Raw genomic sequence first — 14,445 nt, forward strand, 5'->3', positions numbered from 1 at the left:
AAGAGTACCTTAGCCTCAGCTGGACCAAGTAAATGTAAATGTTGCATATCCCATGAAACAAGCTACTCAGCACTCCCCATACACTCTAACACGAACAAACATAATTGCACACTGGTATACACAGGGCTGGCAAAGCATAAAAACTGCTGGAAACCCAAAGACTCAATTTTTCATACAGTGATTCTTCCACATTTAGCTAGCTGACTTTTGCAAGAAGGCATTATGAGTTAGATGTCTAGAAATAACATCTGTAGTTCTTTCTCTTCTCCAGTCTAGTTTTATTAAACATGACAGGAGGCACTGCTCCAGTCAAAAAGTTACCCTGCAGTACCCTCTGCTGGTGACAGAAGGTTAAGTTGGAGGAGCAAGTATCTCATGCTCTTACTCCATCCAGAGGAAACGCTGTCAGGTTGAAACAAACCTACATTGCACAGCCATGAGGTGCCATTAATTAATTTAATCCAATGAGAAGTGAGCAGAGCATTAGCAATTACTTATTTTACTCTACTCACGTTTCATTGCTTCCAGCGTCTCGTACCACTGCCAGACCAAGTAGATGTGAGCCTGGCTGAAGCTGGGGTGAGACTAGTCATCCAGGGTTATCCTGGCTCACAGCAACACGGAGCCCCCTGTGGACACCCAAGCGCTTGCAGACACGCGGCACTGTTGGTCAGGGATGTGTCTTTCCTCTGGTCAGAGGTGAACCCATAGCAGGGCACCATTTCCTGTGTTATAAAACAAGTGACTGAAAGGTGGGCGGGTCAGTGGAGTCTGTCTGCACTTCCTCTCCCCTGTGAGTTTAAATAATCCTATAATACCAAGAGATTCTTCATTTAAAACCATCTAGCAGCTACATTTTACCAGTGGACTTTACTGCCCCCACTAGTGCCAGCCGGGCACAGCAAGAGCTTCCATTCCCCCTCCTCATCATCACCTCTTCCACCAACGCACAAACAACACCGTGTCAGACAAGACAGGACAGTTCATATACAGTGCAAATAGGTAGGTGCGTCAGAGCAGAAGGCTGAAGAAGGCTCCATAGCCAAAATGTTGTTTTTCTCTTTTCAGCATGGAATAAACCTTTACTTGTTGCTCTGCAGTTATATACACGGGTACGCACACGAAGGAAAGAACCTGGCTAAAGTCAGTCACTCCAAACTTTCACTTGTAGAAAATGTAGAACAAAAATCAAGAGAAAGTTGAAGACAAAGGTTTGCACAGTTAAGAGTCCTTTATTGTAGCCCACTGCAGAGATTTCACACTTCACAGCAAGCTGAACTGGCAGCACACAACGAAACTCATGGTCTGAAACTTAAAACCATTTAAACCACCAGCTTCCCAAACCAGCTTTCTGTGAACTTGATATGGTGAAACCATTTCCCAGTGCTGTCACGGAACAACAATCAGGATTTCCAGAACAAGGCCAGTTCAGCGCTGCCAGGGCAATGCGCCCAAAGTAATCTTACCCCCCTGTCCTCTTGTGGCCTGAGAGGAAGTGAGAGAATTCTGGGACAGAGAGAAAATGCTCTTGGAGACATGCAACATCAGGTTTTGTAGGTGGAGACAACTACGAAACCAAGGTGGCAAGAAAAGGCCTCCATCCAAACCACAAGCTTATTTTCTAGTTTTGTGAATGCTGGTAGCAAGTCAATTTACAGATTTCAGCCCAAAAGGAATAAGAATGAGCTGTGTTCTATGTGCTCTTGCACCTGTGAAGCTCAAGCATACTTCTGAACATTACTCAGCAGGCTGATTACACTCTGCTGCTGTGCATGCTGGTCGATACAGGGCTGGTTCAGTCCTTGTCAGCATGACTGCCGTTCTGGATGGGAGAATACTGAAGCTCAGGGACACGCTGCCAGGTCTGTGTGCACACTGCTGTGTGAACCAGACTTCAGAGCACTCAAGACAAGGCCACTCCCACAGTGCTCTACAAGGACAACACTATTAGGCACAGCATATAATCGCCTCATCAATAAAACAGTATTCAGTACAAGTATACATTCAAAGTACATGCATTTGGTATTTTGTACAGGCAGGTTTCCTTAACCTTTAGCTCCAGTGCAAGGCTTGTTTGGGGATTGAATTAGTCAACAAAAAAGGAATGATTTCAGGCCAGAACAAATTATTTACAGAAGGGTTACAACATTAATATACCAAGTTATTTTTAAGGATTTCAGGTTTAAGGAACTTCCTCCCCTTGGACATAGAAAATTACAGTGCATATAATTACACTGCTGTAGAACATTTGAACAACTTTTGTTTTGCCACACAGAGATCCGTGTGACCTTGAGGATAACGTGTCGCAGATACACGAATCCTAGCCTGCAAATGATAGTAAGGTTACTAAGAAGCATTCTTTATCTGGTCTTCTACAGACTTTCTGAAGGGCTGCAGCCAGTGCTGACATGGACATCAACCGGAGGCACAAGTTAAGTGTTTTATACTGCACACATACAGAGATCGCACTGGCTTGGAGTAGCTGCAGCTGTGTAAAAAAGTAGAGAAGCACTCAAAGGGACAGTCTCATCACTACAGTCTAAAACTACGACAAGGCACACAAAAGACGAAGAAATACAGATTTACGTGCATATGTGAAACTTTGGGAATAGTGAAAAGAATTAAAACAAAAAGTGCATCTGAACCAAGATTTCAAGAACATTAGGGACCTCTGTGCCCAAGCAATATAAAATGAGGGGGGCCTGAGTGGCACACCTCTGTACTCTTGCCAGCGGCAGGATGTCCAGACTGGAGAGTTCCAGCTATAAGCTGGAAACTAAGGCAAAACTGACATAGGCTAAACCTGTGGAGCTGAGGTCACAGGTCACAGACCACAGATGCCCCTCCTCTTCATAGAAGAGTGCAGGCACTGGGTAGACCAGCTAAGAGACCACCAACTGGCAACCACTGAAATGTGGAGAACAAGGCCACTTCAGAGTGCTAAATATTGTCCCGAGACATCTCCCAGGACTCTGCTGCAAAGAAAAAGAAGAAAAAGAAGGCAACCGCCCGTCCATAAGAACAAGTCCAAACAAGAGGAGGCCATGCAGCCGGTCTTGAGAAGTTCGCTGGCGATGTGGAGCTGGAGGGCAGACTGACTGGTCCAGATAGGCACTTCAGGTGAGCTGTGGGCTGAGACAGCAGGTGCTGCGCCATCTGTGTGCCTCTTAGTGGTGCGGCGAGTCTTTTATCTTCACAGAGCCATCCTGCATTCCAAAATACACGCGTGCTGCCATGCCAATGAACAGCCCTGTCTCCACCACGCCTGAAACACAGCAGAGGGAAACATCAGCCCTGCCACAGGGTGGCAGCGCAGGGCCACACCCCCCAGTACAGACTCCAAATTCAAGAAGAGCTGGACTGGCTGACAATACACTACAACAGGCAACACATACATACATTCTTATGTCATTCACAGAAAACCATATCAGAATAAATCCTGTCCAGAGACCAGTCCTGGCCCAGGAGGGCCAGTGGAGAAACCACAGTTGGGTGAAAACCCGTACTGCAGATATACCAGCTCTCCAGAACCAGGACTGCACACAGGATGCATTGCATACAACCTGAATACTGCATTGAGAGCCTCTCTCAGTCTGTGACAAAAGCACAGACCTGCACGCAGGGTGTTTGGCAGAAGTGTTCCACTCGCTGACAAAGTTTGTCCCATAGTATTTGAAAATGTAATTGTGAAGTTGCTAATCTTTCCAAGAGAGATGAGATGTGGAATAATAACTATCCTCTTGAATCAAATGAGCTAGTGGGCCAACGGTCTCCTCCTTTTGGGCACCTTTAAATGTTCTTATGAGCATAGCCTGGATACTACTGTGCAGTGAGAAAGAATGGAACAGGAAAAGCAGTATAAAGTCCCTCTTGCTGAAAAACTCCAACAGAGACCCAATTACACACAAAAGACTGGCCCCTCTGTTTTAGCCCTGTTCTTAGAAACCCAGGGATCACATTTAAACTGGATTTCAGTTTACACAGAGCATGGCCATGTGGGTGAAGTGACTTACTGACACAAGGAGTTGTGTGAGTCTGGAACAAGTTACCAAGCGATAGTGTTGAAGCTGATATCCTGGCTTCTTTTAAGAAATAGCTGGGTGAGATCCCCGGATCAACTAAATACCAACTGAGCGAGACGGTCTGAATGGCCTCATCTGGGTTGTTTCTTCTTTCCAGTTTCTCAGACTGTGTCAGGCCAGAGTGTGTTAAACCCGGTTCTCATTCTGAGGAAAGGCAATGGCCAGAACTCCTCAAACTGCAGCTGGGCAAGGTCCCCGAATTGGGTGGCCAGCTTCCGAACAGAACTGTTGAACCTCCTAACCTCCTTGTCACATCTGGACCTGTTCTCCCGTGAACCGGACTGCAAGAGGGGGCCAAGGGACCCTACCTGGAATCATCTTGATGGCCGTGTTCACCTCCTTCCAGTTGTGTTCCCGATCGAACTTCCAGTCCAAAATGAAGTTGCTGTTGTCCGTCACCACTGGGCCCTAAAGGAGGGACAAGCCACACAAATAAAGACCCAAGTGCAAAGCAATTTAGTCCCAAAGACATTGACAATGTGACCCCAGTGAATTTCTTTGAATGAACCGTGAAACACGAACCAGTGGAAACTACAGGGAAGTGCATTTCAATCTGACAACAGGAGGCATTTCTTTATTCAGAGGGTTGTGGGAGTCTGGAACTAAAAACACAGCCATGTTATTGAAGCTGATATACCATCTCCTTTTAAGAAACAACTGAATGAGCTTTAGAGGCTGAAGCCAGGCACATATTTGAATATCCAAAATGGTCTCAGCAGTGTTAGAATACGTGTCTGCCATTGAAAGTACACCTGATCTGAGTCACTCATTCTAATCACCCGACAGACATTATCACAGCTGAAGACAACAGAAGCAGCAGGAAGGCTGAGGAGCTGCAGGTCTGAAGCTGATTACTAAATGACAACTTCCTCTTTAATTAAAATACATGAATAAAATGACTATTAAGAATTATTTACATTACTTTGCCAAATTTGCTATTTGTTTATTGAAAACAAATTCACCAGCACTGTCTAAAACCAAGCTCTGAGTATTGTTAAGATCCAGGTATCTGTCACACGTGTTACAGAGTCCTAGATTATTGAAATGACCCTTCCATGACCATAGTTCCAAAACTAGCCTTCTGCATGGGCATCTACATCACACTCATGATATACTTGGCCAAGATATCAGAAACCACTGTATTCATCATCTGTCTCTCAGTAACTGTATAATTGCACAGTATCTGAGCACAGTTCCCGTCCGTCTCCCTGTGACTGTGTGATGGCGCTGCGTTCCCATCTGTCTCTCGGCAACTGTGTGACGGCGCTGCATTCCCGTGAGTCTCCCTGTGACTGTGTGATGGCGCTGCGTTCCCATCTGTCTCTCGGCAACTGTGTGACGGCGCTGCATTCCCGTGAGTCTCCCTGTGACTGTGTGACGGCGCTGCGTTCCTGTCTGTCTCCCTGTGACTGTGTGACGGCGCTGGGTTCCTGTGTGCTCCCTGTGACTGTGTGACGGCGCTGGGTTCCTGTCCGTCTCCCTGTGACTGTGTGACGGCGCTGGGTTCCTGTCCGTCTCCCTGTGACTGTGTGACGGCGCTGGGTTCCTGTCCGTCTCCCTGTGACTGTGTGACGGCACTGGGTTCCTGTCCGTCTCCCTGTGACTGTGTGACGGCGCTGGGTTCCTGTCCGTCTCCCTGTGACTGTGTGACGGCGCTGGGTTCCTGTCCGTCTCCCTGTGACTGTGTGACGGCGCTGGGTTCCTGTCCGTCTCCCTGTGACTGTGTGACAGCCATGCGTTCCTGTCCATCTCCCTGTGACTGTGTGACAGCCATGCGTTCCTGTCCGTCTCTCGGTGACTGTGTGACAGAGCTGCGTTCCTGTCTGTTCCTCTGCGACTGTATGACAACAGTGTTCCCTGTGACTCTATGCTCTATACAGGAAGCCCATTTTTCCTTACCGCTTTACTAACAGCCATGCGAAGCTCTGCCACGCCCCCAAACCTGCGCTCTATCTCCTTAGCAACAGGCACATGAGCCATGGGGATGACCTCGACTGGAACCCCTCTCTTCCACTGCTGCCCCAGGGTGTTGGAGTCCTTCCTGCGGGGGGGGAGGGAGAGGAGACAGCAGTCAACTCAGCAGCTCAAAACTGTCTTTGGAAAGACTCTGAAAGGAACAGAGCAAACCTGTAGTCAGCGATGACAATGAAACGTTTGGCACAACCAGCGACAATCTTCTCCTGAGTCAGACAGCCCCTGCAGGAAGGAAGGAGACCACATGGAAACACTCTACAGAAGCAGAAGCCCAGAGGACAGGGAACATGTGGAGAACAGAAGGTTCCTTCACCAGGTTTGTATCCCAGCAACTCCAATAATCACAAATTCCAAGAATAAAATTCCCAACTTTACCATTTCTTTGAAAATTGCTAGAATAACATTTGACAACTGCTACTTCTCAGTGGAACGTTTGGTTTAATTCTGATTAATTTACTGATGTTTGTGCTCTCACTGGGGTCACATTTTTTTGACTTGACATGAACTGCCGATTCAGTAAATATTCTCTAACTACTTTACATTTAGTAAATATGACCACTATTGAGCAATATGTGTTTTTTTTTTACTGAGATTCAAAAGATGTATAAACATTTATTTGCAGTATCCTATAAGGACAGTGGATCACTCCTGACAACAGGCCAGATAGCCAGTGCACTTAAAGTACCTTAGCATGAGAGAAAAAACACACTTGGTGAGTAACAATAATACCATACACTGCCATGCCAGTGTCTCAGTAGTATTGCCCGATAAGAAAGTTGGGAGTTCAAGCTGTAAGAGATTACCCAGTAATGACAGAGGAGTTCTACTACAGCCCTGTAATGTCTAGAGTGGTGGAATCTGTAAATGGGACTAACGGAAGGGCACATACAGGTAGAGGACAAACAAATGGAAACACCTGGGTAAATGAGGGATCCGGAACATATGAAAACAAGAGCTTCCACACAGCTGCGGCTCAAGTGTTAATGAAGTAAATGACATCCCAGCATGCCGAGGGTCATGGGTAAAAATGCTGGACACGTCTAGTTATGGTTAGCGAAGGCCTCAGTGACTTTTTGTGATTGTTGTGGTGCTTCTGGCAGAACCTTCAGTGGCCAGGACAATTCAACTTGCTGATGTCTCACGATCAACAGTGTCTAAAGTAATGTCACCATGGAGCTGGAAAGACATCATCATCAAAGGGCAACAGTGGGGAAAAAGCATGTACTCTAGTATTGTGTTATCCATTATTAAAATTAATTTGAAATACAAGACAAAACAGGTGAGCAGCTAAATATGAAACTACTGCAAATTCTGTCTGCTGAGAACTCTACAGAGCAGGATACCATAGTCGGGTGGCAGTGTGCGAAAGGTCAGCACACCTAGCAAAGCAATGATTGCCGGTCCTGTGGTGCAAAGGGCAATAGACTATCGAGCAGCTGAGAACTGTGATGTGGTCAGATGAATCATGTGTCGCCATGTTCTTGACAAACAAACAAGTGCACATATGCCACCAACCTAAAGACCTCTACAGCCCTGAGTGCATGGTTCCAACAGCAAGAGGTTCTGGTGCTTCCATAATGTTACCAGGCACCGTTTCTTGGCATAGTTTGGGTGCACTCATTCCTTTAGAAATCAAGGTCAATGCTAAATAGTATTTAATGGTGCTTAATGATTATCTTCATCCCATGTTGCAGCACTTCTTTGCTGTTGGGAGAGGCATCTTCCAGGATGACGATGCCCCCATCCCGTAGTTTGATGAGCTTGACTCTGATGTTATCAATGTCATATCCATCTCGGTCACCAGATTGGAACCTAGTTGAGCATTTATGAGATATTTTGGAGCACCTGAGACATCATTTCCAACTTCATCAACCTGGCCTGATATGACTGACTTTCTCATGGAATAATGGCGCTGCATCCCTCCTGTAGAATTCTGACACTGGCATACTCTCTGCCACAGTGAATGTAGGCCATTTTGGAAGCACGTGATGGCCCAATGCCCTATTAAATGACTTTACAACGGCCGTCTCCATTTTTTTTGTCCACTACCTGTACATGAGGTGCGTCTGTAGAGTCGCTCACTTTTGGTATACCATGTGATTCACAGAACTGGTAGCTGGCCACTCTAGTGTACTGTTTGCTTTATAATCGATTAAGACAGCATTCTCTTTTTGGTCTAACCATGGCTCGAGAGAGCTGGGTTTTCGTTTGCTGCTTTTGTATCCATGTAGCCTCTAATGAATCCAGGAGTTGCTCTTAGCCCCTGTGAGTTCACATTAGTATGTGTGAGCACGTTCACGTGTGCAAGGCCCTTCCAAACACATCAAGAGCCTCTCACCCGCCTCCCTTGATCAGGTTGAGATCCACATCGACCTCATCTGCTCCATCGATCGCCACGTCCAGCTGTGGACGACAGACACAGTCACAGTCGCAGGACCCACAGACGACGCGCAGTGCAATCACCTCAGAATTGGCTCTCGTGCTGTCTGCGCACTCAGGTTGATGCTAGGACGCTAGGAACTTGTAAGAATACTAAAAGGAGTGACCAAAGTCAATTATTTCACTGATCATATATCAGATCATCCTTGTGATGTGTGTGAACTTTTAAAACGAGTTTTAGGATTCTCTTTGGTTCCTGCTGTGGTGCAGCTGTCCCCCATCACTGTGAAAAGTACCTCAGGGTGCCGGTCAAGGTCAGTCAGGGTCAAACCATTCTGTAGAATCAGCTGACGGGCCTGAAAACAGGAGAGAGAAAAGAGTTGACAGAGCTAGGGGAACCCCATCTCCAGGTGCATCCAGGTCCATCTACACACAAGGCTGCACAGAGCACAAACTTACAACTTGTTAACTTCATAGGCAATTATCTAATGCAGTGGTTCTCCAACTATGGTACTATGGAATTCACACTTTCGCTGAACTCGCTCCCTCTCTTCATGACGGGCAGGCCGACACACTGACCTGGAAGGATGTTGGGACACAGACGATGTTCAGCTTCTCCTGTCGCACTCTTTCCGCTGGAAAACACACAAGCAGAGTATCTGTCAGCATCCTGAGACTGGCCCTTACAGGTTCCCACCAGAACTGAGCAACACCAGCATTTAACTACTGCCCAGCCAGGAAAAGGACAAAGAAGAAGAACCGTCTGCTCCAAGCCACGTGTGTGCAGCTGGAATCTTCCTGCTTCAGACAACAGGGGGAAGGTACCAGGAGGTGAAGGAAAAAAGGAGAGAGGGACACTCACCCAGCCTGTCCACAGCGTAGACGACAGTGGTGCCACTGCCCACACCAACAGCATGGTTGTTCTGAGGGTTAAGAGCAACAAGAGGAAAGGTCACGTGCTTCTTGCTCCTCTTGGTGCCTTTCTGATCTAAAGCATGTCCTGAAGTGTGGACACACCAGCTCACTAACTGCATCAGAGCTCCAGACAAGCAGACGGCAGCTGTTTAAAGAAGAGGTCTCCTCTGGCCTGCACAGGGTCTCACAATCACACCTGTACTTCTATCTCAGTCACACGGCTGGATTTCCTGTCTCAGTCCAGCTGCAGATGAAGAAAGTTCGGAGACAAGATCTTCCAGGGGGCAGCATCTACCTGCACCACTAACTACTGGGCACGACAGAGAGGGGCCGACTCTTCAAGGGGGGGAGGTGACTACGTGCAACTGCTGTCTTTATTCATTTCCTTTCACATTCAGAGCTGTAAAACCTTTTCCCCTTTGCAACAGCCCCTTCTACCTCCACTGTACACTATGCTGCAGCCCCATCTCACCAGGGCTCAGGAGCCCAGCAGGGCTTGGCCTGGTCAGTACTGGGATAGGAGACCTCTGCGGAAAATCAGGTTAAAAAGATGAAGAAAATACAGATTTTAAATGAGGAGAGGCCATTTGGCCCATCGAGCTTGTTTGTTGATTAGGTGCTCACGATCTATGAATGCTGCTGTAAGTGGTGTCGGTGGACCAGTAGGTGGAACCTCTTTGGTGACTGGGAACAATGCACTTCAGTGGTGAATGAATAGGGTCCCCTCCTAGGTAAAGCACTTTGAGATGAAACATGCTATATAAATGCCAAAATTATTATTATTATTATTATTATTATTATTATTATTATTATTATTAACATTTGCATTAAGTGGCTCTTGCATTGCATCTGTCTGTATGTCTAGTAATCAAAAACAGGAAGAACTGTTGTGGGTAAAACTGACCACAAATGTTGCCCCACAACAGTGTGTTTACAGCATCCAATTCACACCCAGTCTGAGACACTCTCTGATAACAGAGCTCCCATGCAGGCCTTTGGAAGAGTGAATCTGTCAACACCTCGCTTTTCCCACTCGGATGACGCATATTATCCGTATTTATTGCAAACGCACAGTTTATGGATTCTCTCTTGTAGCAGTATGTTACTGATCAGTGATAACATTCACAAACATGACATTTGGTCCCCAAAATCGTCTATTAAGTAACTTGACTTGCGCTTGAAAATGCATCCCTGTGACAAAAACAGCAATGCAGTATTGGTAGGACATTGGGCGGCTTGCAGAAATGACCGAGCTCTGCAGTAATCGGCTACAAGGTTTCGACGAAAACCAGGTACCGCGCGCACGAGAGCGTGTATTCTGCTGCTGCTGACCGCAGGGAAGAGTCCCAGCTGCGTCAGGGTCTGCAGCTCAGCTGACACCTGCCCTCGGACCAGGGGCTCCTGCGGGCCAGAACACGTGCTCTTTCAAAACACAAGTACGGGGCTAAAAGACAATATACTGCCTTTTTTTTTTGCAAACTCCCACTGCAACAGAAGGGAAAAAAAACTGTATTTGCTTTCTGCAAACACTGCATAGTTGCGAAACCTGCTGCTGCTGTACACTGATCAACTTTACGGGTCAGGCATCTGGAGGGTAAGCTAATCACCCTGTTAAACTACGGAATCATGTTGTTAACTGCTAAATGAGGGTTAAAGACTGAAACCTAATTTGGAACGGAAGACCAGGTTGTACGTGATCAAGAAGCTTACTCATGAAGTTTAATATATGAACAAAACTAGCATACGAAATTTTATTGACACGAGGGAGACTCCAATAACGAGCTTTCTTCACCATGACGAGGCACAATAGGTTCAATGCAGCAGATATAATTCTGAGCCCTCAAGCTGAGCCGACGTCTTGTGACTCAGGAGGGGGGTTAATTTAATTATACAGTGATCAATCCTGCACAACCACCCCGTGCAACAGCTCTGTGCAAAGAGCGCCGCTGCTAAACCTCGGGTATGTAGCTCTGCTAAGTGCTGTGCACTTCATTAAAACACAGCGCACGTCCCTCCTGCAGCGATCTGTCAATTAGAAGAAATGCACAGGTATTACCGGAGTCATTCATAGTCTTTACCTGCACGTGATTGTCCACGGCAGCATAGCCGGCCAGCTTCTTTGCATTTTCAGCCATGGTTCTCCTCCCGCAGCAGAAGCGCCTACACGAAAACACGTGTCCCTCGGCGAATATCTTCCTGCCAAGACTCCCCGGCCTCCCCAGAAAGCCAGCTGCGAGAGTCTCACAGATTTCCCTTTGTAACCTCATAATCCAGCCCCCTTGCCTCGCCGGCCTCCACTACCTCAGGAAGTCGTGCAAAAAAAAAAATCGGCAGTTGTCTGCAACGCAACCCGAGCCGGTAATAGTAGTTTTTTAAATTTGCTGAACGGTCGAGTTACGAGTGGGTTGGTCCCAATGTGAACTACACTTCCCAAAATGCAGTGCATACCGGTCGCACGGTGTTCATATTTAACTCTTTTGTACAGAGTCAAATGTTGCTTGTATGAGTGTACGCGAACAGTTTGCGTATTTTGAAGTCTGTAAATTGAGATTTACGGGTTTGCTGCATTCAGCTTGAATGGAATTGATTAAGCAAATTAAAAAAAAACCTAGACGTCCTCTATAAAAAAGTAGGTTCCAAAAAATGCCAAGAACTTTACGGAGAGTGTGGCTCACTCTCTCCATTATGAATTTACACTACTCCTATCTGTGTCCCCAGGGGTAATGGAAACTCTAGCAGGAAATCTTTCATTCTATATGCAATTGCTTTCTAAAACATGTAAAACAAATCTTATCTCCTATAACACTGTTCTACTATATTATTTGTTGGAGACGTTTGTTGTTTTTCCAGTACTATTGTGTTGCACCATAGAGACATTGATTCATCATGTAAGGTGGTGTATAGAACTAGGAAAGAGTGGTAACAATTGTTAATCCTTAAACCTACAGTACGTTATCAAGGAAAAAAAAACTAAATGTGAAACTTTCCAGGGGTCACAGAAAATAGCCAACATTCTTCAGACCATTTTATTGTTGCCGGTAATGTTATTGTCAGTAAGATGCACAGCGTTTATTACAGGCATAGCAGGCAAAACAAGAAAAACACTCTTTCCAAAATATCCAGATATTCTTAAAATGCAATAAAATGACTGGAGTGGGTCGGAACAGAACCCATCTCCACAGGATGGGGGTGCATGGAGAGGCAGAGCAATAAAGAGTCAATAAACCTGTTTGTGAAGCCTCCACGTCTCAGAAACTCAGTTTACTAATAATTTATAAAATTATCTAAAGTTCCAGGTTTTTATATTCTAATATATAAGAAAAGAATAAAGACCAAGAAACACCCATGCTGAGTTATAATAGCGTTGTAAACATATCCTGGTCTAATCACAGCCCAGAACAGAGACACGGGGAAGGGAGGTTTGTTCAGTGAGTTCAGCCGGAGGGGTGCTGATGGACTGACTGGTCAGATGGAGTTCTTGCACAGAACACACAGCCAGTGCCAGGCAGTGCAGTGCTGGTGTTCAGGGGTCACAGCCCCTGCTCCTGAGACTCCTGCCTGTGTCCCCCTCCAGCTTAGAAACTCAAGCCCTCAATACATACCTTGCCTGGATAGATGTGCTTGGCATCATCATCATCATCATCATCATCATTGTCATCATCATTATTTTTGTTATTATGTTTGTGTGTGTGTCCATCTGAAATTAGGACAGCATTATTTTTACTATTTTTAGCAGACTGGTTAGCCAGCTTCCACGTATTGTCTCCCAGTGTCTCAGGTCTGGGCAACAGTACAGCTAATGCAAATGTCATCACAGTTTTACTTAAAGTACTTACTATAACAAACTCATGATGCAATTGTTGAGCTACTTATTTGACTGATATAGTATTTATTTAATAATGTGTATATACATGATGTGTATATACATAACATATAGGCACTAAGATTAAATGAAATAATTAGTCATCATACTGTATGTTCATGGTACTTTCTTATCTGTGACAGTACAGCATCTATTCAGTGACCCAGCACACAGGAGCTGGGAGCTCAGCCTGGTCTGCTGTCCTGGTCCAGTCTGATCTCAAAGACCATGGACTCCTGTGCTGTTACACTGACCTGTCTCAACCTGTGTGTCCAAGCCTGTAACCACACAGAAACTGCAAAGACACACAGCCCAGCCTGGTGCTGGCGCCCACTCCTGGCCTGGTACAGGCACAGCAGTGAGACTGTCACTGATTGAAGATGTTTCATTATGTTTTCTTCTGAGGTGTTTATGTATACAATCTGTATTTTCAGAATAAACATGTATATTATAAATATAGGTTATATGATTTAAATGTGTGAGGGACTGTCCATAGCACGCTAGAGGGTCTGGTGGGGCAAGTAAATTAACCAGATCAGCTGACTGGCCTGCTTGCTTAAGAAAAATTGCAAACCATTCAGCCCATTTGGCAGTCTTTCAGCTGGTCTTATGCTGATGAAAAATGCTTTGTTTTGTGGGGCAAAGCCTTACTGCAATTTAAGTAACATCTTAAATTTTCCAAATAAATTCTCGTGAGTTTTCATTACTAATCCGCTGAGCGCACTCCTGTGAGTGTCTGCAGCCAAAGTGGGTTGGAGTTGCACAGACTGTGCCACAGTAGCCTGTGAATGTTCAACTCCAGGGGTGACCGGGTTTAGAAAGCTTCCTGTCTCCAGCTCCCACACGTGATGGACAGCACCTGAGATCTGAGATCTGAGCACCTGAGGTTATGAACTAAATCCCCACCTCCACAGTGAGGAGGAAAACTGTGATGAAGAGCAAACTGCCAGCACTTTACAGAGGAACAAGTAATAGGTTTATTCCATGCTGAAAAAAAGAAGAAAGAGAACACCACGTTTCGGCCGTGGAGCCTTCTTCAGGTGTGAAGGTGTGACACCTGAAGAAGGCTCCACGGCCGAAACGTTGTGTTCTCTTTCTTCTTTTTTTCAGCATGGAATAAACCTATTACTTGTTCCTTTGCAGCCTACGCATGCTGACGCAGCTACCCACCTGAACTACTAGCACTTTACAGAGTTCAGGATAGCCTAATAAGAATACAAGGCACTACTAGAA

The 14,445-nt window shown here is 45.8% G+C and overlaps 1 protein-coding gene across 1 annotated transcript; it reads right to left on the reverse strand.

Moving 5' to 3' along the window:
- Nucleotides 1-1,212: 1,212 nt before the first annotated feature.
- On the reverse strand, nt 1,213-11,673 carry rpia (ribose 5-phosphate isomerase A (ribose 5-phosphate epimerase)). Its single transcript, XM_006629567.3, has 9 exons — nt 11,429-11,673; nt 9,298-9,358; nt 9,015-9,070; nt 8,732-8,791; nt 8,395-8,459; nt 6,210-6,278; nt 5,982-6,123; nt 4,391-4,490; nt 1,213-3,265 (listed from the first exon to the last, which is right to left on the reverse strand). Exons 1-9 carry the CDS (start codon nt 11,615-11,617, stop codon nt 3,168-3,170), a joined length of 840 nt encoding a protein of 279 aa, XP_006629630.2. The 5' UTR covers nt 11,618-11,673; the 3' UTR covers nt 1,213-3,167.
- Between the last annotated feature and the right edge of the window lie 2,772 nt (nt 11,674-14,445).

Source organism: Lepisosteus oculatus, chromosome 1 (genome assembly GCF_040954835.1).
Source record: "Lepisosteus oculatus isolate fLepOcu1 chromosome 1, fLepOcu1.hap2, whole genome shotgun sequence".
Lineage (NCBI taxonomy): Eukaryota > Metazoa > Chordata > Actinopteri > Semionotiformes > Lepisosteidae > Lepisosteus > Lepisosteus oculatus.

Bases quoted from the DNA above. Each gene is read 5' to 3' on its own strand.
- rpia (XM_006629567.3), bottom strand. From the start codon at position 11,617: ATGAGGTTACAAAGGGAAATCTGTGAGACTCTCGCAGCTGGCTTTCTG. The intron at 8,792-9,014 runs GTCAGTGTGTCG...TCCTGTTTTCAG, and splicing joins GTGTCCCAACATCCTTCCAG to GCCCGTCAGCTGATTCTACA. The intron at 6,124-6,209 runs GTTTGCTCTGTT...CCCCCCCCGCAG, and splicing joins ATTGTCATCGCTGACTACAG to GAAGGACTCCAACACCCTGG.